The following is a 20,701-nucleotide window of genomic DNA, read 5'->3' as shown; positions in this document are numbered from 1 at the left end:
TGTAGATACAGCTATAGTGCCATAGCATTGGTGGGCATTCGAGCTGGAGAGGTGAGGCAGGTATTTTATCCCATGGCAATATGTCACTGGAAGTAGGTGTTTAGTTATTAGAAAACTATTTGTTTTGTGATGAACAGATGAAGCTTGTTTTCCTCCAGATTTTGAGTCTTAGTTTTAGAGCTTCAAGCTAGGCTTTTTCTGTATTTGTGGTGTTGACTGTTTCATGACAACTCTCGGTGAGCACCAGAATATACTTGATGGATCTCACAGAGCACACTGGGAGCTGCAAGCAGAGACATGCACTGATGTTTCAGGTGGGAAAATTATAAATCAGGTCTAAATAAGGTTACACAGGAGGTGCGTGGCACAGCAGGGACAGGACACAGGGTCTACAGTAATACCCCTCACATCTCACCTTGATCTCTTTCTTCTCAAGGACAGCTTGAAAAACCTTGAAGGTCTCCCTTTGCCCAAAGAACCTATTGCACCATGGCTCTTGTACCACCAGTGGATGAAGCTCTGCCCCCATGCAGTAGCACATGCCAGGGTGTTCCCACTGCTCCTAGCTTCTCCCTTGATGAGCCCCACCAGGTGGAGCCACTTGCAGACCCCAAAGAGCCTCCCAAGACGACCTCTGCAAGGAATAGCATCACTGACGAATGTTGCCTGTCTGTGTGAATCGTCTGCCAGTAGGTCACGAATTACTCAGATATGTCTGTTATCCCAAATTATTCCCTGATTCACACAGCAGCTTACGCAGGAGCTCCTTGATTAGATTCCTCAGTATCAAACACTCTGGCTCATTGGTCTGACCTTCTCATACACGTAAGCCTCCAGCCCATAAACCATTCTTATCCAAAATCTTGACCTCATCTTTATTTTATCTCCATTGACGTTAACGGAGGTTAGTTAGGCTTAAGCACGCACTGGAAGTTAAGATCTCCTGTACCAGGGCCTCCATGCGTTTCCCTATGCTGACTGATGACCCAAATTCAAGGATGCCTTTTCCCTGGCTTCAACAGGCTTCAGCTTGGCACATGCATAATTCCTGGAATTGGTTCTCCACCACCAACGATGATGAATCAATCATTTGCTTTCTGAACGTGTTCCACAGAATTCCCTCAGCCTTCAACACGCTGGCAGGCTTTCCTACCAGAAAATTAGTTGGCTCAACAGTTCTTGGGATAGTGAGCACCCCAAGTACAGTTCCTGCCTGGAAACAAATGGATTTAAGCTTTTGAAGTGAACTTTCATGGGATGAACTTTTTCAGCAGTACCTCAGCCTGGGTGAGAATCAGACTCAACAAAAACAGGTTTGCAGCCAGAGGGTGGTTGAGGAGAAGGAAGTGTAGATGAGAGTTGGTGTATAGGCATTGCTCAGCCCAGGACAGTCGAGAGAGGTTTCTACAGGTTCAGCAGACCCCTGGATACCTGACCTCACCTGGGCGGTTCCATGGAAAATCCCTGTGACACTCAGGTTGAATTCACCTCACATTGGATATTTGCAAGGTTGGTTGGTTTGCTTGGTTGTCTAAAGCAAGCAAACCATCCAGGCTCCCTCTCTGAAGAGATGAGCAAGAGTTAAGTCCAGAGGTTGATTTATCCCAGGTATTTGAGGCAACTGGCTTAGATGGGCTGAATCACTCTGTTGCTCATTCAGTCCTTTGGTCATCAAGAGATCTTGGACAACAGCTTTTGCTGCTATAACTAGCTTTTGGATAGCTGAGCTTAGAGTGAATCCTACCCCTTGGTGCCCACCTGTGCAAGTCTCCCCCACTGTCCACACATCCCAGTCTCAAGTGTTTGCTTCCACACATTGTCCTCCAAGGGTTGCTGAGTGAGGAAGGACAGAAGACCCTCAGCCAGCGGTGGGAGAGGAACTGGCAGGGCATCCCAGTTCATGGGGCAAAGCTCATTTGGCTTTCTCCCCACAGCTGCTTCAGCAGCAAGGTTGGATCCTCCTGCCAGCAACAGGGACTCCCCACAACATCTCCTAGGGCTTCACTATTTTTTCCTGTCACAAAGCAGTTTCCTCAGTTCTTCCTAACTTTTTTGCTGCAGTTTAAACCAATGACTCCCTGCCTTTTTCTCAAGAGACAGTTTCTTCCTTCTCTGGCAGTTTTGGGTGTATTTGAGGCTTGTTTCTCTACCCTCCCCTCAGTCTTCTCTGCTCTTGATAAAACTGCCTCAGCCCCCTTGTTTCCACATGCTGCTGGTTTTTCCATGCACAGGAAGTTTGCAGTATTTCTGGGGCAGCTAAAAACACTAAGTTTCTTCCAACTCCACAAACTGATTGTCAGCATCCAAACAGGAGCCCAAATTCACATGAATTGGTTGATAGCACCCCCGCAGAAGAGGACTTGGATATACTGGTGGATGACAAACTGGACACAAGCTCACAGCCCAGAAAGCCATCCTGGGCGCATCACCAGTAGTGTGGCCAGCAGGTCAAGGGAGGTGATTCTGCCCCTCTACTCCGCTCTCCTGAAACCCGTCCTGGAGTACTGCATCCAGCTCTTGGGGGTCCCAGAGCTGGACAGACATCGACCTATTAGAGGGTCACCAAAACAAAACAGCCTGCAACAACCACGGCAGGGTGGTTGGACTAGACAATCTTTAAAGGTCCCTTCCAACCCAAACCATTCTATGATGCTCACACCATGACTTAGACTTCAGACAGATGCCTCTGCTTACCTAAAGATGCCCAGCTCCAAAGCCTGGTAGGGAAACTCAGGCACTGAGCACCTCTGGCAACCACATAAACCCAGCTCAAATGCCAAAATGGGGCTTGGGGAATCCAGAGTCTCAACACTGGGCTAGGTGTGGGTGTCTATGTATTGGTATAACGTAGCGCATGTTTGCAAAGAGGAATGAATCATTTTTGCCTATCAGTTTAATCATCAAACACTGCCTCTCTCTGAAAACTATTCATGAATAGATGACAGCTTCCTCTAATTTAGTCATTAGTCCTAATTATTCACTCCATCTCTCCTATTAATAACAGTCAGCAGATTGACAGTAAACAGCTCCATGTAATTATTTTGCTCAGTGAAGTTTGAAACATGAGCTGTGCCAGGTATTTCTGATGGGGCACAGATTGCATGGCGCATCCCCGTCTACCCACTGCGTGGCTATGAAATCCCAGAACCGCCTTTCTGGTGTGAATGGCCCCGTTTGCAAAATGAACACGTGCCAAAAAGCTGCTGGTTCCCAGACTCAAAGGCATTTGTTTGAATATCTGTGAAAAGTGAATACAAAGAATGACCAAAGTGAATATATTTTACACAGCTCAATAAATCACCAGTTTCAATTTCGCAGGAGACAGCTTTCTTTAAGTCCATGGTATATCCGTATATTAAGTGAAAATGAGAATTTGCCACCTGAAGCCACGAGTGATTTATTGCAAGGGTGCATGAGGAGTACCCAACATTTAATTAGCATGATGCTAATTAGCTGCACCACATTGCTTTCTTCCATCCACATCATGATCTAAGAGCCAGGCACTTGAGCAACACATGCAGCCCTCTGCCTTTCATTCCCTGTGCTACCTGGGCAGAGATCCTGGACAGCACCAAACCAGCAGCAAGGTAACGACCTAACAGTTTTAAGGACATTGGAGACTCTAGCCCTAGATTTCACCCTCAGCAGGGAATAGAAATAGGAATCTCCTTTTTGCACATAGAGGCCCGAATTTAAATCCCTGTATCAGGCAAAAGCGACAGCTCACAAGCATGCCCTCATCCCCTGGAAAGGCAGCTGCGGCATTGACTCCAGACAAAAATCCCTGCTAGAGAAAACATATCGACTTTGGGTGGGGAGGGCTCCTGTCTTGGTTTTAAATTCACTCGAGATGCGGAGTTTATTCAATTATCAGCCATCTAGAGAATGAAACGTGGCTTCACTCCAAATATCAGCCCGGCAGGGGAGAAGATGACAACCAAGTTAACCCTTCCCTCACCCTTCAGCTAGACGGAAGGTGGGCAGCAGGATGGCCCCAAGCGATCACACAGACACACACTACGCGTCTCCAAGGTTAAAGCTATTGGCTCGCTCCCCTGCACGCAGAAAGGGCTTTTACGCTGGCTATGCCTAGGAGGGCAGGTGGGAAAAAAACCCCATCAGTTTGATGTGGTACCCAATGGGAAGATGCTCTGTTCACAAGCCCCCTTTTGTAGGGGGACCCCACGTAGTACAAAGGGCCCTCTGTCCTCAGGGGAGACCCACGGCTGCAAAAACAAAGAGAGACACCGGGAAAGCGTCTGGTTCATTATTCCCCTCTGAAAAGCTCTCCAGCCTCAGGCTTTTTAAAGGAAGACTCTGGGCAATGAGGGGGGTGTGGATTAAGACTGAGATTCATTGGAAGAGGCAAAGCGGCGGTGGAGAGGGGGGGCAGCTGGCAAGATGTAAATCCTCACCAAATGCCCTGTGAAGCACAGAGGGTCTTGGGCTGGCAGCGGGGACCACATGCCAGCACACAGAGCTCCTGGGAAAGGTTGGAGTTGCAGCAGTATAGAGAAGTTTTCTTTGCTCCTCTGGGATGTGTCTAAAGCTCTTGAGGGGCACCACTCCCATAGAGGTCACCTTAATGCCTCTGGTTTGACTGGGGCTGTACAGCCACACTCACTGGTGGCTCTGGAAAGCAGGAAGATGCTGGATAACAAGCAAGCACCAGCCAGCACAGCTTTTCCACGTGCTGCTCAAGGTCTCTTCTCAACCACTAACACCACTTCTGCTGGAGGAAGAGAGGCTGGGGAAGGTTATATTGCATTTGGGATGCTTAAGCAGAAACCTGCTGCTTTCTGGGAATCTCTTCGGCACCAGGCTGATCCAACTTGGCACTCAGCATCCTCCTCGCTGCGGGCTGGGGTGCTCCTGCCAAGCGAGCCTGGCTCTCGGGGGAACCGGGGAGCAGAGCCCTTCCTGGCAGCAGGCAGAGATGGGAAGCTGGATCTGTCCCCTGCCAGGGGGACGGTAAATGGCCTCCCTTTCCCTCAGCATCACCTGGCAGCAGCCGCCCTGGCAGAGCTGGGAAGCAGCAGGCGGCAGTAACCGGGTACGGAGCATCTTTGGCTGGGCTGAGCTTGCCCTCTGATGGTAAGCGCTGGTAGTGAGAAGAAGCAGGTATTTCCCAAACCCATCTTCTCCGCCGGGGCCAAGGAGGGGCTTTCCCATCTCCAGCTGAGTCCCCCGAAGCTAATAGACCATTTCAGAGTGCCATGAAGGCATCCTCAGCTCCTGGGCTGAAGGCTGTCCCAGTGCAGGCAGCTTCTCCAGGCACTCCCTTGGCCAGGACAGCCCAACTCATGCCCCAAGCCAAGCCTGGTGGACAAGGGCTGGCAGAGAGCAAGCAAGGTGGCACAAGGACGCTGCAGCATCTCGAAGTGGGCAGCAAGGCCACAGAACTTTTTTTTTTACTCTAGTTTAATAAAGGAACTGGAAGAGAAACAAGCAGGTTCTACCAGCCATCTACCAGCTTGCCCAGAGCCAGCAGCTGACTCTTTTGGGGGTCCTTGCAGCACAAACCCCTGTCACCTGCCATCCATCTAGCTCAGCAGAGAAAAAGCAGGGAGGGCACAGCCACATCCACATATACCAGTGCAGGGGAGCAGAGGGCTACCTCACACAGCAGGACAGGCCAGGAGCCAAGGGTGGTCCCAGCACAGCAGGACACTCACCAACAAGGGTGCAGCCCCACAGGACCTGAACGCAGCAGGCAGGGCTGGGTGCTGGTAGCAGGAGCCATCAGCACTCCCAGACACAGCAAAGGAGGCAGGTCCTGGGTCCATACAGCAGCAGATGATGCCAGAGGTGGGATTGGAGACCAGCTACCTACACCACAGGCACCAAACCCAGCAAAAAGCTAGAGCTAGGCACTACTGCACTACATCCCAAGCAACAGAAGAAGCCTAGACAGGCCTGATCTTAAATACAAGGGCCAGAGGGTGCATGGGTGCAGGTTCCAGGTGAGGCTAGGGTGCATGGGTGGAGGTTCCAGGTGAGGCTGTTCAGGGCAATCAAGGTTTTTTGGTGCCCCCAGGGTCCTGGCAGCTGGATGTGACACTGAATGCAGAGGCAGAGCTTAACAGCGCTCCCCCCCCCCCCCCAACTTTTTCCTGCCTCTCCAGTATTTTTCTTCAGAAGGTCAGACCTGGAGGCTCACCTCTCCAATTCCACAGTGACAGAGCTGTTGGCTCCTCACTCTTTGTGGGAATCTGCTTCCAAAGCAGGAGCTAAGCAAGGACTCTGCTCCCCTCCGCATTCATATGGGAGGAGATGTAGAGGACTTGACAGTTGCCAATCCTTCTCCCCTGTTTCAGGCTGAAGAGGAGCAGCCATATGCGCATGCAGGTTGCACAACCAGGAGAGAGTGATACACACACACAGAGCTAGGGACTCCAGGGCTGGACATGGGGGAGAAGAAATGTATAGAGGGCAGTAAAAATGAGGGTGTCAGGAGTGGGGATTGTCAGGTGAGGGCTAGGGGTGGTGCTGAATTTCATGCATAGTTCCTGGCATCCAGCCTGGGCATGGCACTGCATTTCCCTGGCCATGTGTGTAGGGAGGGATGAGAACAGGCATGACTTCATGTCTTTTTTTTTTTTTTAATAATGAAAAATCTGTATTATATCTGGCCTGTGAGTGACAAGCCAGCATCACCGTGGGTCATCCCGGGTTGAGGTGACAGAGGTGACATAGATGACGCAGGAGAGCAGAGACCTCTCCAGCTGGGCAAAGCTGCAATCTGAGGGCAGTAGCGGTGCGTACCCGTCACGTGTGTATGGATCTTTCGGCTAGTTCAGACAGCAACTTTTATTTGCCAATTCCAAAGGCTGGCTGTGGTTTAGCCCCACTTGGCAGCTAAAATACCACTCAGTCGCTCACTCACTCCCTCCCTGCCCCCCACTGGGATGGGGAGGACAATGGGGAGAAAAAGAAAAGCACAGCTGATGGGTTGGAGCAGCCACGGTGGCTGTCAGTCTGTTTTCCCACTCTTTCACCCCCCCTTTCTCCTTCAAGTTAGTTACAACAGTTTTTGTGAATTTTTAATATCTCAAGGATGTTCTAGCCATCATGCTCTTACAGCTATGTCTCCTGAATGTGTCCCAGGTCTTGTTTAGGGTTACAAAAAAACTTTTTAGGGATACAACCCAGAGATCTGCCCCAAGGCTGGATGGTCGTGGGTGGCGCAGCATGTGGGAGAACATGGGCAGGTATCTAGAGAACTTCTCACCTCCAATGGTTTGAAATTTCACTCCCAAACAACTACAGGACCCTGATAAAGTGATAGAATATTTGAAGGGAAAATTCTGTGGCTATTCCAAAGAGGCACAACTTGGCGCACTGTGCGGGGCCCTGGTCAGTATCTACCAAACACTGCTCATTGTCATGTTTAAGCATAGGATAATTTTTCTCACCGGATAACTGCCAGAGACACTACTTTTCTTCCTGCTTGAGTGAGGAGATGCACCGGACATTTCCTTGTGCCCAGCACAGGCTTGATTTAGGCAATGAAGGATAGCACATGGGCCAGATGGAAAAACTCACCTGCGCGGACAGAGCTCATGTCTGGCAAAGGCAACAGGGCGGCGTGACATTTCCCAGACTGGAAACTGTCACTAGTTCAGTGGATCACACCCTGAATTGCCCTCAGGGGTAGCTGCCTTTCATAGAAGGGTAAATTATTCAAAACCCATTGGTCTGCACCAGGACAATCAACCCTAATGAATGAAAATGCACTGGAAAACATTAGAGCTGGTCAACCCTAATACGGTCATCTGACAGGCTTGAAAATACTGAGATTTGAAATAGATTTCTCTGTATGTGTTTCACTTCCTGATTTTTTGAAATCTTACAGCTCACTTTTTCCAGTCTGCCTCTATAACCACATGGGCCAGGCACACACTTCCCTAAAAATGCCGCAGAGCAACGTGGCGCAGGCAAACACCAGATCTAGGTAGCTGGGGCGGCAAGAAAACACCAACTCTTGCAAGCCACGCAGTACATCCTAACAGGTGGCAACACTAAAGACAGATTACTTTTGCTGTCCATAACATGAGGAGGGCAGTTCACAGGAGATAGCAGCACATGCTAAGGCTCAAAAAACCAATTGCAAGCCACTAAATAGACCTGTTCCACACTGTAAGGGCGCAAAAACTACATCAGTGTCAATCGTATTTTGTGGGAAACAAATGACCCTGGACAGCAATGCCAAATTCATCTTTATTAAAATGATTAGCACAGTTACACAGGAATAAATTTGGTCATGGTTGTATTTAGGCATGGTGTATTAGCTGAGAGTGGGAGTGACAGCAAGGGCTGAGTTTGACCAGATTTGGGAGGCGTTGATGGGAGCAGGTATGCCGGGTAAGGAATGGCTGAGCCTTGTTGCTGTGCTGAGGCAGAACCAGCCAACTTTGTCAGAGCCACAGCATCCCACGATGGGCCTGGGGTTGCACAAACCGAGGGCGGGCCAAGCCTATGTGATAGAGAAACCGTCCCTAGCCCTGCTTATGCCAAGTAGAGGGTTTAGTTAATACAAGGTCAAAGACTCTCAGAGCGAAAGCACATGCCACAAGGGAACCCTCACTCTACCCCTTGGCACATGCATTACAGTGTGGTGTTTAGTAACAGAATGCTATCTTCTTTTTTTTTCCCCCCTGGTGAAGGGAATTTTGCAATTGAGCAGCGAATCAGGTATTTCTGCTTGTGTAGGTCAGAAATGAAGTGAGGCTCCTCTGCAGCATTTCTTCAGTGCACATACATGGAAACAGCAATTGCATGTGCATTTCTCTTCGGGTCTCTGTAGCACCTGGAAACTTTGGAGACAACATTTCAGTATGGCAGAAGAGTCACTAAATGATTTTAACCTCAGTTTAGTTCAATCAAGTCAAATGCCTCTTCAGAAGACCTGAATGACATAGTTTGCAGTGAAGAGATGACACCTCTCCCAGACAACATTTTTATTTTGCTTTAAAAGAGCAGTGCTTTTTAAAGACAGTAGTAAACATTAATGTTTTATTTTCCCGATTTTTCATTTTTGAAAATGGTTAAAATGCTCAAAATCTCTACACCAACTTGGAGTTAGGCTAAGGCTTGTGCATAAAATTCTACCCAGGCATTGTTATAAAGGCATTGTTATAAAGCATTGAAAAAAATCCTTTTTTTAATAATGGTGTATAATCCTAACTTTAACAGATGTCACTAAGCATCCTCCCTCCCAGCACTACTTGCTTCTGCACTAGAAAATAAATTTAAAAAATAAGCAGCCAACCCGGTCCCCCACAGTTCCTGCTGTACTTATATCCCAAGCAGCCTGAGTCAACCTAAACTGTATGTTTTAGTAACCAAGCATTCTTTCACAGCCAAGTTTCAGGTGATGACCAGACACGTACCTGAGTTGCTATAAGAGCAATTTGTTCCTACCCCTCTGCCAAAACACGGTCATTAAGTGCATTTTGCCCCTTCCTCTGGGGTGCTCTCTTGTGCAGGCACCGAGTGGGTACCACCGCCCTGCAGAGATGTTCGCTGTGGGCAGGGAGCACTGAGCTCTCTTCTCCCATCTGACCATGCCTTCCAGACCCCCATGTCTCTGTCTCTGACTGCAGGAATTGAAATTCAGAGAAATGTGTCCAGGTTTCTCTCAGCAGAGAGGGAGTATACCTGATGGGTAGGAACTGGGTCTCCTGGATAGCTTTGCTGTAAGTTAGCTTTAGGAGAAGTTGCTGACAGACTAATTTTCAGATTTATGGAGTATTAAGAGTTCCCACTGAATCTGTAACTAGGTGATGAATCTGTCTACGCTTCATTTTTCTCAACTATAAAATGGCAGAAATGGCATTTGTGTCACTGGCTAGCTGGGAGGTTAATGCAATGATTATTAAGAAAGCTCTCTAATGACCTCTGGAGCAGCAATTCCCAAGCCACGGTGGCAGTTCCTAGCAGGGGTTGCTATGCTCCTGAACAGACTAGCAGACACGTAGGAAATTAGGTGGCGGCAACGGGCTTAGAAATGGAAGCAGAAGTAATTTTCTCACCAGCAGTCAGGAACAGAGCCCTGGATGTGACTGTCACTTCCCCCAAACATCTGGCCCATGCGTCGCTCTGCACAGAAATTGCAGTCTGCCTGCACGGTGATCCATGCAGAGCATCTTTAATGATTTCCATGGCTGTGCTACCACTGGACATCACAGTTGCAACTGCCTGTTGCACAGGTAAATGGAGCTGAAAAGTCACAAACTCTGGGCTTATAATAAGTAGGATTTATGTACCCAGAAGAGCAGAATCTATATTGCTATTAAGGTTCATTCATCTATAGACAGTACTTGTCTGCTCCTTCCTTTAATGTCAGGGTTAGCACGTCATCCCTCTTTGCACAGGATCAGAACTAGTACTTCACTGCTCAGGACACCGTGAGTGAGCAGCTTCGGAGGCTGGAAAACACAGAAATGCAAGAGCAGATTCCTACAGTCAGTCCTCCAAAAAGTACGTCTGTCAGAAATACCAGCTTCATTGTATAAAGCAATCTCTAAGGGCTGTAGCTGGAGACAGCTTATCCCAGAGTAACTGATTTGTTTTCAGCCCAAGTTTCAGGCCAATCAGGAACGGGTCGTGTTTACTGGCTGGGCAGCAGGTGCTTGCCTTGCTGTGCTCCACACACCTTTGAAGGAGACAGATACAATATCTCCTTTAAGAGGAGAAACAAAGGTAATACTCAGATTAAGTGAGGAAACACAAGCAATCCTTTGGGGGCACGTTTGAATCTGAACAGGACCCTCAGAAGAGCGTGCTCCATGAGGGGACAGATGTCCCCATGCCAGGACTCTCCCCTCTGTCCAGAGCCCATCACGACTTGTACTTCAATAGGGAATCCCAGCCCCAAGGCAGTGCAAGCATCTGGCATGCTGACAGCTGGAGGGGACAAAGAAAAACCTCTTACAGCTGATCTATCGTGTTTCACTCTTGTACCCCTGCCATTGAGTCTAATAACAGCGTTGTCAATACTTGGACTGTAGCAAATTGATTCTTACAGTTCATTTTGTGCTAACAGGGATTGGAATGTAACTGATGCACCACTGCTCCAGCTGCGGTGAACTTTAAAACTGGGAGACTTTATTCAAGTCCTTTATCCCAGTACAATGCACAGGTATCTCTAGAAAGTGGCATCTAATCTTCCCTTAGGGTGCATACATTGAACTTGAACTGGTATTCCAAGGTAACCCCAGGAAACAAATGCCTCCAGAAGCCAGAGGCTGTTCAGCATTCATCAGAGCAGTGACGAGAACAGCTTCACTTCCAGGGCCTCCAAGAGCTCGTAATGATATCCGAAAGCTCAGGTATTGGGGAGTTGCTCCTTTGGTGCTGAAGGTGCTGGGTGCCACGCTCACTGCCAGGCCCGTGGATGCAGGTGTTGTTGTGAAGGCCAGTTACATACAGGCGTAAGTGGGCATATGTTTGATCTTTAATAGCTTTTACCTACATAATTTTTTCCTCCTTGGAGCACAGTCAGTAACGGCATCAAAGGATAGCAGGACTTTTCAAGGTTCAGCCAGTATTTCAGCACGCATAAAGCACGTAGACATGCTGTCACCAGTACTACTGCGTACTACTGCTTTGCTCTTCCCTCGGAAACCTAAAAGTCCATTGCAGACACTCATCCACAAAGCTTTGGGTCTCTCTGGAAGACAAGGAGATGAGGCTTTCCTTTCTCTTAGCAATAGGAAATACGATGCAAACAGACACCATTGTCAGGCTCAAAGAAAGGTATTCAGGCTGTTCTCTTTTGCTCCCACTGAGAACACGGGGAATTGATCTGTTTCAATGTCTTTATGGAGTCCTGAGACATGCCACTCAGAAGGCTATTTATGGAAAGCAGGGGAACACGATGACTAAAAAAACCCCACCAAAACAAAACACCAAAAAGAACCCTCAAAACCATAAAAAAGGAAACTTTTTAATAATAGCAACAAAGAGTTAAATCATGGGAGTGACTATAATGGCAGATGTCAGCTTGTAAAAGTATACTACTGACCTGGATCTCAGAGAGAAGCCGCCTTTGAATTTCCTGGCTTGCACCCATCCACGTTTCCACACTCACATTCCTCAGAGAGACGGTGTGGTTTTTTTTGACCTTCTTGGGTTTGGGTTTGTTTTTTTTTTCAACATCGAGGTAAATACGTTGAGGCAAACACCTGACGATATTTGAGCACAGTCGAGAGGGGAGGCCAGGGGGAGCACTCCACACCTCTCCAGGTGCAGCAGCATCTCCAGAGTAAATCAAGCACTGTGTTTCCATGTGCTCCCTTTGGGACATTTGCGATCCGGGAGTCCCTGCTACCCTGTGGCATGTCAGAGAGGTCTCCTGATCAGCACTGCCTACCTGGACTCACCTTTTTTTTTTCCTCTCAGACCAGTTTTACCAGCTCTTATACAGGTTTTACAACCCACTGAAGGCTCACTCTGCTGTCGTACTGGGACGAGTGCTGCAGAGCTGATCTCTTTGGGCGTTTTCCCATACCTGGGTTTAGGATTACCATCCTCAGGGAATGCCCTCGAGTTTCACCAGCTGCCTCTTTAACCCTAGAGAGGTGAAGCTGACTGCAGACAGTACAGTTACTCAATGCAAAGTAGGCAATACCTTTCTAAAGGCTGCTGGAAGGGAAATGAAAGGGAACAATCTCTCTCTCTGCAGTTCTTCTGGCCAAGCTGAGAAGTCGGCAAGCGCTGTTTCCTGAACCTTTTGGACTGGCTTGCAAAATCCACGTCTGGGGGCAACATTTCCCTTAACACCCAAAACATCTTTGGGGTTAACACTTTATTCATTAACTTACGCAGAAAGCGGCCTGCCCTTGCTTCCGTACAGCCGTGGGCTACTTCAGGGAGACGAGAACACGCGTGGGCCTGCTTGGCGGGGTCCCCACCCGCTCAGGCCGGGCAAAACCTGTCAGCTCGCTGCGGGCCGCCTTTCCGTGGGGCCGGACGGCTTTGGGTAGGCAGGGTAACGCTCGCAGGGGCAGAGCCGCTCCTCGGGGCACACGGGTGGGGCGAGGGCACCCTGCGAGGCACGGCCCGCCCCTTCGCGGGACCCCTCCGCGGCGCCGAGGGACTGCGCGGGCACGGTCGGCTTCTGAGGGAGAGAGCCCTGCAGCCTTCCTCCTCAGCGCTGCCCTCTCCCTGACGGGGATGCGGAGTCGGGGGGAGAAATACTTGCTTGCTCAACAGCGAGCCCCCCGCTCGCCCGGCCCGGCCTCACCCAGGCCGCCCGCAGCGCGGCGAGGACGGGAAGCCGGGAACCCCCCCGCCCCGCCCCGCGGGGAGCCCGGCCCCGCCCCGCGCATGCGCAGCGGGCTGTCCGCCTGTCAATAAAGCTTGAACAAGCGCCGGGCTGGGGGCGCGCGAGCGGGCGTGTTTGGGGCTGTTTTTTTTTTTTTTTCTCTTCTTCCTTCTCTTCTACCCCGTTTTTTTTTTTTTTTTTTTTGAACGAACTTTATTGTTCCGGCGGCGCTGCGCGCCCGCGCGTGCGTGAGGATGCGCTGAGGCCGCTCCGCCGTCGGCCCCGCTCCGCCCGGCCCGGCCTCGGCATGTCGGGCAGCCGCCCGCCGCCGCACCCCGCCGCGCCGCCCGCCGCCACCCCGGCCTCCTCCTCCTCCTCTTCCTCCTCCTCTGCGGCGGCCATAGCGCCGGGCTCGTCCTCCTCGGGCGGCGCGGCGGCGCGGCCTGTGCTGGTGGCGGCCGCCGTGTCGGGCTCGGGCGTGGGGCTGAGCCGGCTGGCGGCGGCGGCGCGGCCCGGCGGCGGCGGCGGCTCCTCCGCGGGAAGCGGCGGCGGCGGGGGCGCGGGCGGAGGCAGCAGGAAGAGGCCGCTGCTCACCCCGCTCTGCAACGGGCTCATCAACTCCTACGAGGACAAGAGCAACGATTTCGTCTGGTGAGTGCGATATGTATCGCGATAGCGGCACCCGCCGCTCCGCTGGAGGGGAAGCCGGGGCGCCGCCATGCCGGCGGGAAGCCCCCGGGGGGGGGCGGTGTGTAAAATCCCGGCCGGCAGCGGCACCTCGGGGGCTCTCTGAAGGGGAAGAGGCGTTGGTACGACTGACTGCCCTCGAGGACTGACTGCCCTTATGGCTTTGGGGCATTTGTCCCCACCTTTGTGGCTGTCTCTGCTTTTCGGCCCTGTGTAGCGGTGTTGCTTTCACCCTCTCTGTTTTTAAGCAAATTCAGGTTATTCCCAGCAGGTTCCTCCTTGGGTACGACTCTGGAGCAGCCCAACTTATTGGAAAGGACCCACAACTCGAGGTGTTCCTTCATAACGTGTTGACTTCGCAAGCAAATCCCGTTTTCCCAGGCCGTGTAGCCGCAGCAGGGGCCGGAAGGGCTCTGGCCGGTGACATGGCCCCTCCAGAGCCCTCGCACTGCCCCGCTCTGACCTCTGGAAGAGGAGCCAGCAGAGGATTTTGTGCCCCTGTGGATGGAGTTCTGAGGAGTCTTGTGGTGGTTGATAGATCCAGCAAAGCTGATGTGGGTTTGCCTCCCTTGCTGGGGAAGATTGCCTAGTTTGAAACAGCAATAAGGTTTGTGTCAGTCTGGCACCTAAAACCAGATGAGTGGGAAATTTCTGCGATGATGGGATAAAGTTTTTTCTTGAAGCTGTTCAGATGCTGTTCTTTTAATGTTTGGCCAAAGCTGCAGCTTGTAACTGGAAATATTCTTTCAGCAGAAGTGGTAGACCAAGGCCCTCTGCAATGTGTGGTTTGAGAACTGTTGGTAATTTGCAGTTTTAAAGACAGCCCATGGCTAATGTGTTTCAGACCTCCTAACATAAGGAGTAGGTTTGATTTTTATAGCTGGTTGGATGTACTAAAATGTGAGAACAGAAAGTAGGGGTAATTTCTTACATCTGAGAGAGGCAAACAGTGAAGAGATACTGGAAAGAAGCTTGAGTTGTAGGAAAGTTGTGTTGGAAACAGTTAAAAGAAAAAAAAAGGAAGAGAAATGGGCCGCAGCTTCCAAGATGACTTTGTCTGACAGCTCTGACTTACTGGTGAGGGTTGGATATTTGACATCTCCACAGCACAGGCAGTGTCTCAACAACCTGTAGACTGATTTTACAGCTTTGTAAACTGTCTAGCAGAGTAGATAGGAACTATCCTTGCTACTGAAGTGGGAACCTGAAGCTGCTAAAAAGTTAGTGGCAGAAAAAACATTAACTACTTCTTACTAGTAATAAGTAGTAATAAAAAAAATTACTCCTTATTACTCTAAGTAGTCATTTGCTCAGTAGCAGAATTGGGATGAGAGCACAGCTGTTATCAGCTGATGTCCTGCTCTGACTGAAGGCTGTAGGCCATTAGGTGGATTTAGGGGCACTTGGTGTGGGAGATGGCCATGTTGCTGTTGCTCACAGGTTTTCTGGTCATGGGGGATAATGTGATTGCAAGTGCTTGTGCCCCTCTGTTCCCTTTACAGTTACACTCTGGCAATAGTGGTCTGTAACCATTGCTCCTCGTCCCTTTCTAGTCAGCTGTCATTTCCCGTTTTGTTGTCTGTTATAGAAATGAGGCTGTTTGAAGGGAAATTACACCCATAACAAGTTTGTAGGCCAGTTGAAGTATTTTAAGATGATTCAAAAAGCTGAATTTCTTGGTTCATTTTTTTTTTTCTGCAGATAAGTACTGTGCATGCTTCAAGAAGAACATGTAATTAGCTGCTTTCTCCTCTTTGAGGAGTGCTGCTGGCTGAATAAGTGAGAGGGAAAAAAATCAACTGAGTAGTAATCGGGGCAAAATATATTTTCTTGTCCCCCTTTTCTTGGTATTTGCAAGAGCCAAACTGGGCACGCTGAAGTGCAGGTCAGAAGCTTTAAGAGCAGACCATTATTATGGCTACTTTACCCAGATTCTTCAGTGCTGTGTTTCTGTGTACTATAGGGCTTGCTTATGTTAACGCTAACTTCCAATTGTCAAATCGTAGTATCCTTTTTTTTTTTTTGAGTTAGCAATACAATTATGCGTTTCAGAAATAAACTCAACTGGGCAACTCTGGAATTTTGAGCAATGTCCAAGAAGACAAGTGTGTGTGTATGTGGGTTTAAGTAATTGGTTTAAACAAGCTTTGGACATCTCAGTGTGAGAAGCAGAAGTTTTCCATATGCTGTCTTTTTTTCCATAAGGATAGTTTCAAGATGCTGCCAGCTGCAGGGAACGTTTGATAATTTTTTTGACCATGGACTGTGAGTTGCTAGCATTTAACTACAGCTGTAAACTCAGTGGTAGATTCTGCTTGTACCAGACTGAAAATAGGAAAGAGTAAAGAAGTTTGGGAGAGTTTCAAACATCGAGGTGCAAGTGAAAATCCTGTAAATGGTCTTAATGTGTGCAGCCTCCTTGCCTGTCTTCTGAAAGTCTCAGTGATGTGAGGCCTAGGCTTTAATGTAAGCCTTGGTGTATGTTGCTGGTCTGGGTTATGAAATGTTTAGCAAGTGTACTCTCAGGAGTTTGCAAGTGTGTACTGTTTGTGGTATGTTTCAGCTTCTGCCTGGAAGTGTGTAGTCAGGAAAGCAAATGAAGATCTGACTTACTGGACAACCTTATTGTAAAAGGGAAAACTTTTTGTTTCTCTTAGTGCAAGATGTAGAATTTAAAGGTAGTTTGTGCTGTTCCTGTAGCCAGGCCACTTTCCACTTGCCTGGGGAGCATCTGAAAGGGAATCCGCTGATCAGGATTTTCTCCTGTCCAGCAGTGTAATTGCTTACAGTTTTCCCGAGGCCTTACACTAGCCCTCCCAATTAGTGGTTGGCTACACCTCTTTAAAACCAGTTACTACCTGCTTTGCTCCTTGGACAGAGGATGTTTTACTGTAGGCTCTCTCTTCAGTGGCTGCTTCATACTACTGGTGGTTTATTCTGAGCTGTGGCAGAGTTAAATACATACAGAAGAGGGGATGTTGCATACTGACCTGGAGAGGTACACTCAACAAACTGAAGTGTGGGAAAGGCTGTGTGGCACGTTTAAAGGTGGGCTTGCAGGTTCATGGGTTTTTAAAAATAGTTATTTCCTCAGGTGATTTTACCTGTTAATGCCAGGCATAGGCTGAGTATAGTTGTTTATGTGTTTGTGATCTGGGAAACCCCGTTAGTAAGGAATACTGGAAGTTGACCCTGGTGGTCACACACTAAAAGCGCAGTGAGCTGTTTATAAACCACATATGAGGATGGTTGTTATAATCTATTGTTATATTGGAGCTTCATGTTGAGTAGACAGTAATGGCAGTGATCTTTAACTGGGCTGCCTTTCATGTGAAGGACAGAGCCTGCAAGTCTTGCTCTCTGCTTAGACCAAACAGAAGCAGAGTAGGAGGGAGAAACTGTAATGGTCTTGTTTGCTGCAGAGCAGAAGTAAATTTGAAACATGTTTAGATCTTATAGTGACCACTCCAGCCAGCTGTTTGGGCAGCAGCAGGGTGACAGTCACACTCTTGAGAGGTGCCTTGAAAACAGCTGGCAAAACTTAGAGACGTGAATTTGGTTAAAACTACTTTAAAAATGTTTGAGGTCTGCCTCATAGAGAAAGCCTTTGCTGGATTTAAAAAAAAAAAAAACAACCAAAAAAAACCCAAAACCAACTATTTACTAAATAAGGCAGCAGTATCTGGTAAAGAAGAGTGACATTTTTGGCTTGCTGGAGTAATTAGCATCCTTTTTATCTGGCTTTGCTGCTTGAGACAAATAGAGAATAAGCACTATCTCATGCAAAGAAGCCTTGATTTCACCATACCTGTGCTTCTCAACTTCAATACTTCATACTATAAGCTGCGGTATGTCTCAAATCCCCATCACTCCACTACTTTTTTAACCTTCTTTCTCTGTTAGATTAATTTAAAACAACTGGTGCATAGCGACTTTCATGTATTACAGCCAGCTTGGCTTTGGTAAGTATTAAAAGACATCAATCTTGTTTCCACTTGTAAATCAGTGAGCATTTTAGGGGAAAGAGTTCTTAATGGAAACTTCAGGCTCTGTTAACGATGACCCTGGTACTGAATGGCTACATTTGCTGGCTCTAATTGCTTTTTTTTTTTTTCTCAACTATTTTGGCTTTGTCACTTCTCCAATCAAATTGGCATGAAGAATAATAAGTTTGGGAACAGTGGTCTTGGGTGACTGTCATGTTAGGAGGTAATCTTATTTTAGCTCTAATTTGTGTTGTCCTATTGCAGACAGGAGCGTTACAGCCTTGTTGATTGCTGGACTTTTTGGAGGCCAGGCTTTAGGAGCGTGCTGGAAGAAACATCTGGCCCTGTGGGGAATAGCAGTTTTTAGCACAATACTGAGGCTGGAACTATGTTATACAGGATGACTAGAAGAAGGCAAAGAAGTTAAGCTGTTGATCACCAGTGAGGAGAAACCAGCCTCAGATGCTCATATAACCGTAAGCCTTTGGCTTTCTTTTTTTTTGTCAGCCAGCTAGTAGAATACAAAGATGCCTTATTTTCCCCTTATTAATCCACCATTATTGTCTAAGTTTGGTCATAACTTATTCTGACTAAACAGTGCCTTGAAATGATATAACTTCTAACTTGCAAGCAGTAACTTGAACTTCTGAAGTCTGTGCTACTGAAGACAAATGATAGGCAGAGAAAGGTCTGCCAGGGTGGAAGAGGGACAGGTGCATGGAAGTTATTTTGGAGGCTTCTTTTGAGGAACAGAATTGGTGACTCAGCTGGTTCAGAGAGTAGCATTCCAGTTTGATTTGTTTGTCTTGATGTTGTATTTATACAGACAGTTTGGTGGAATATTTAAGACAACCTGGTTTGTATGTGAAGTTGGACAAACCTTTCAAGACATCCATCTTTTTCAGTTTGGTCACTTGGAGGGTGATTGCATTGGCCGGGGCCGTGGCTTCCCCTCTATGGGCTTAAAAAAGTGTTTATCTAAGATGTTTCCTCCTTTCTATTTTTAAATGCCTAATGGGGTAACAAATGTTAGTAATATCTAAAATGGATGACAGAAAGGGGGAGTTACTTCTGTGGGGTGTGAACAAGGGGAGAAGTTGAGGTGCTCCCCTCCCCTGCTCAGCTAAGCATTGCTTATTTCCATCTAAGATCTGGAGATTTGATGTTGGATTCAAAAAGATTCCTGCTTTTCAAAAGTTGTTAACAGTTTCTTAACAGCTCATTCTGTGGGAACTACCTTGTTGGCAGAAGTAGGAGGAAGCTGTTTCTGAAGAAAACAAATGCTGGTGAAAAACTCTGAGCTGAGATTGATGTGGACTTGTGGGAGTCAAAAGAGAGAATCTGGATCTCTGTAAGGGCGTGAAAGCAAGGTGAAGCTTGTGATGCAGCTTGTGGTGCAGCTGATACACATGTTAATATGCAGAGCTGTGACATTGTTGTCCACAGCATCTCTCTGGATAGCTGGCCAAGACCTGAAGATGAGTATGTGTGTGACAATGTATCTTACAGCTGTTTGGGATAGCAGCCATAGGAGTTACTGGAAGTAAGATCCATCTCTCCTCTGCTTTCATTTGTGTTTAATTTTCCTTTCAAATGTATCACGGTCACTTGATGATGAGCCAGATTTCTTCCACTATCATTATCACTGAATTCCTGTGTCTCTTGTCTTGCTCAGGTTCCTGTGGAGCTCTGCTTGCTTGCACATCTGTCTGTTCAGCTCCCTGTTTGGTCCTTGGTCATCCCTCTAGAGTGCTGGCTGCACTTTCGTCACTGACTAGTCTTGGAAAAAACTAAAGCTCTTGTTTCCATCTGCATTCCTCTGTCTTCCTTATGAACAGTCCCATTTTCTGTCTTTCTTGTGTTCTCCTTTGACTTTGTAACACCGTGCTTGTCTGTTGTCCCCTCTTTTGATTGCACTGTACTTCTGTCATGCTCTTCAGCAGCCTCAGCCCCGGCAGTGCTCTGCAGACACACCCCCTCGTTGGCACCATCTTTCTCCTCCCACTTATTAAATCCAGTTCTCATGACATCATTACCATTTCAGTTCTGCTCTGCCTCTCTGTATATTTTAATTATAGGTAGCTATTGGCTGAAGAAAGGAAGGATAAACTAGTTTTGGTGTCACTTATAAATACCTTATGTCTGTTCATGTAAAAAAAAAAACAGATTTTTTTTTTTACGTTCCATTTGAAACCTAGTACAAGTGGCTAGGAGGTGGTTCTGCAGCTTTGCCTGTTGAAGGTACTCTGACTTTGGGTGACTTGCAACTGTTGAAAGCTTCAAGAGTGAACAGTTACCTGGCTTCTAATTGTAGCAAACTGCAGTATCATTCTGAGTTCAAAGAACTGTTGATTGCCCTTTTGATCTTTATACTGCCTGGTTGCTGTTGCCCTTTTGTCCTCTTTATTTCACAAATAAAAAATATTACCTAAGCTTGAGTAGGTGGCTGCTTTGAATTAATGAGACTTTCCTTCCTTTTCTTAACATAAAAAGACATCTTAGTGATTTCTTTTTTTGTTGTTGTTTATTTTCAGCCCCATCTGTTTCGATATGATTGAAGAAGCCTACATGACAAAATGTGGACACAGCTTCTGGTAAGATTTTTTTTGTATAGCACAAAATGTCCATCTCTTACAGTGTGTGTGTGTGGACTGATATGAATACCTTTCTTTCTGAGTTTCTGTTGCTCTTCTGTCCCTGCACTGAAGAAAAAGGTTGAAATAAAATTTTAAAAGATGAATACCAATCAGATGTAAGT

General features: G+C 47.7%; 1 protein-coding gene and 1 long non-coding RNA gene across 12 annotated transcripts in view; one reads left to right on the top strand and one right to left on the bottom strand.

The window, feature by feature from the left end:
• Positions 1–8,538: 8,538 nt before the first annotated feature.
• Positions 8,539–13,239, bottom strand: LOC147599925 (uncharacterized). 5 transcript variants are annotated; one of them, XR_015259269.1, is made up of 4 exons: positions 12,029–13,239; positions 11,473–11,674; positions 9,393–10,430; positions 8,539–8,816 (listed from the first exon to the last, which is right to left on the bottom strand). It is a non-coding gene; the product is annotated as an uncharacterized LOC147599925 (long non-coding RNA). The 5 variants fall into 5 exon arrangements; XR_015259272.1 differs by lacking the exon at positions 8,539–8,816 and having other exon boundaries at positions 9,002–9,599; positions 10,035–10,430; XR_015259271.1 differs by lacking the exon at positions 8,539–8,816 and having other exon boundaries at positions 9,002–10,123; positions 10,269–10,430.
• A 233-nt stretch (positions 13,240–13,472) lies between these two features.
• The window catches only part of COP1 (COP1 E3 ubiquitin ligase), a 127,221-nt gene continuing 119,992 nt past the window's right edge, over positions 13,473–20,701 (top strand). For 2 of the 7 annotated variants that reach the window (XR_015259229.1, XR_015259230.1), the window contains exons 1-2: positions 13,473–13,921; positions 20,478–20,537. Coding sequence is in view for 5 of the 7 variants with exons in the window: in XM_086753765.1 (XP_086609891.1) it covers positions 13,578–13,921; positions 20,478–20,537 (404 nt within the window). In the remaining 2 variants the exon portion in view is untranslated. Of the gene's footprint in view, positions 13,922–14,250; positions 14,565–19,369; positions 19,487–20,477; positions 20,538–20,701 lie in introns of those variants that run through there. The other 5 variants (XM_086753764.1, XM_086753763.1, XM_086753765.1 and 2 more) reach the window with 4 other exon arrangements.

Source organism: Chlamydotis macqueenii, chromosome 8 (assembly GCF_036417535.1).
Source record: "Chlamydotis macqueenii isolate bChlMac1 chromosome 8, bChlMac1.mat, whole genome shotgun sequence".
NCBI classification, from domain to species: domain Eukaryota; kingdom Metazoa; phylum Chordata; class Aves; order Otidiformes; family Otididae; genus Chlamydotis; species Chlamydotis macqueenii.
Note: the sequence above shows the minus strand (reverse complement) of the source record. Positions and strands in the feature narration are given on the sequence as shown.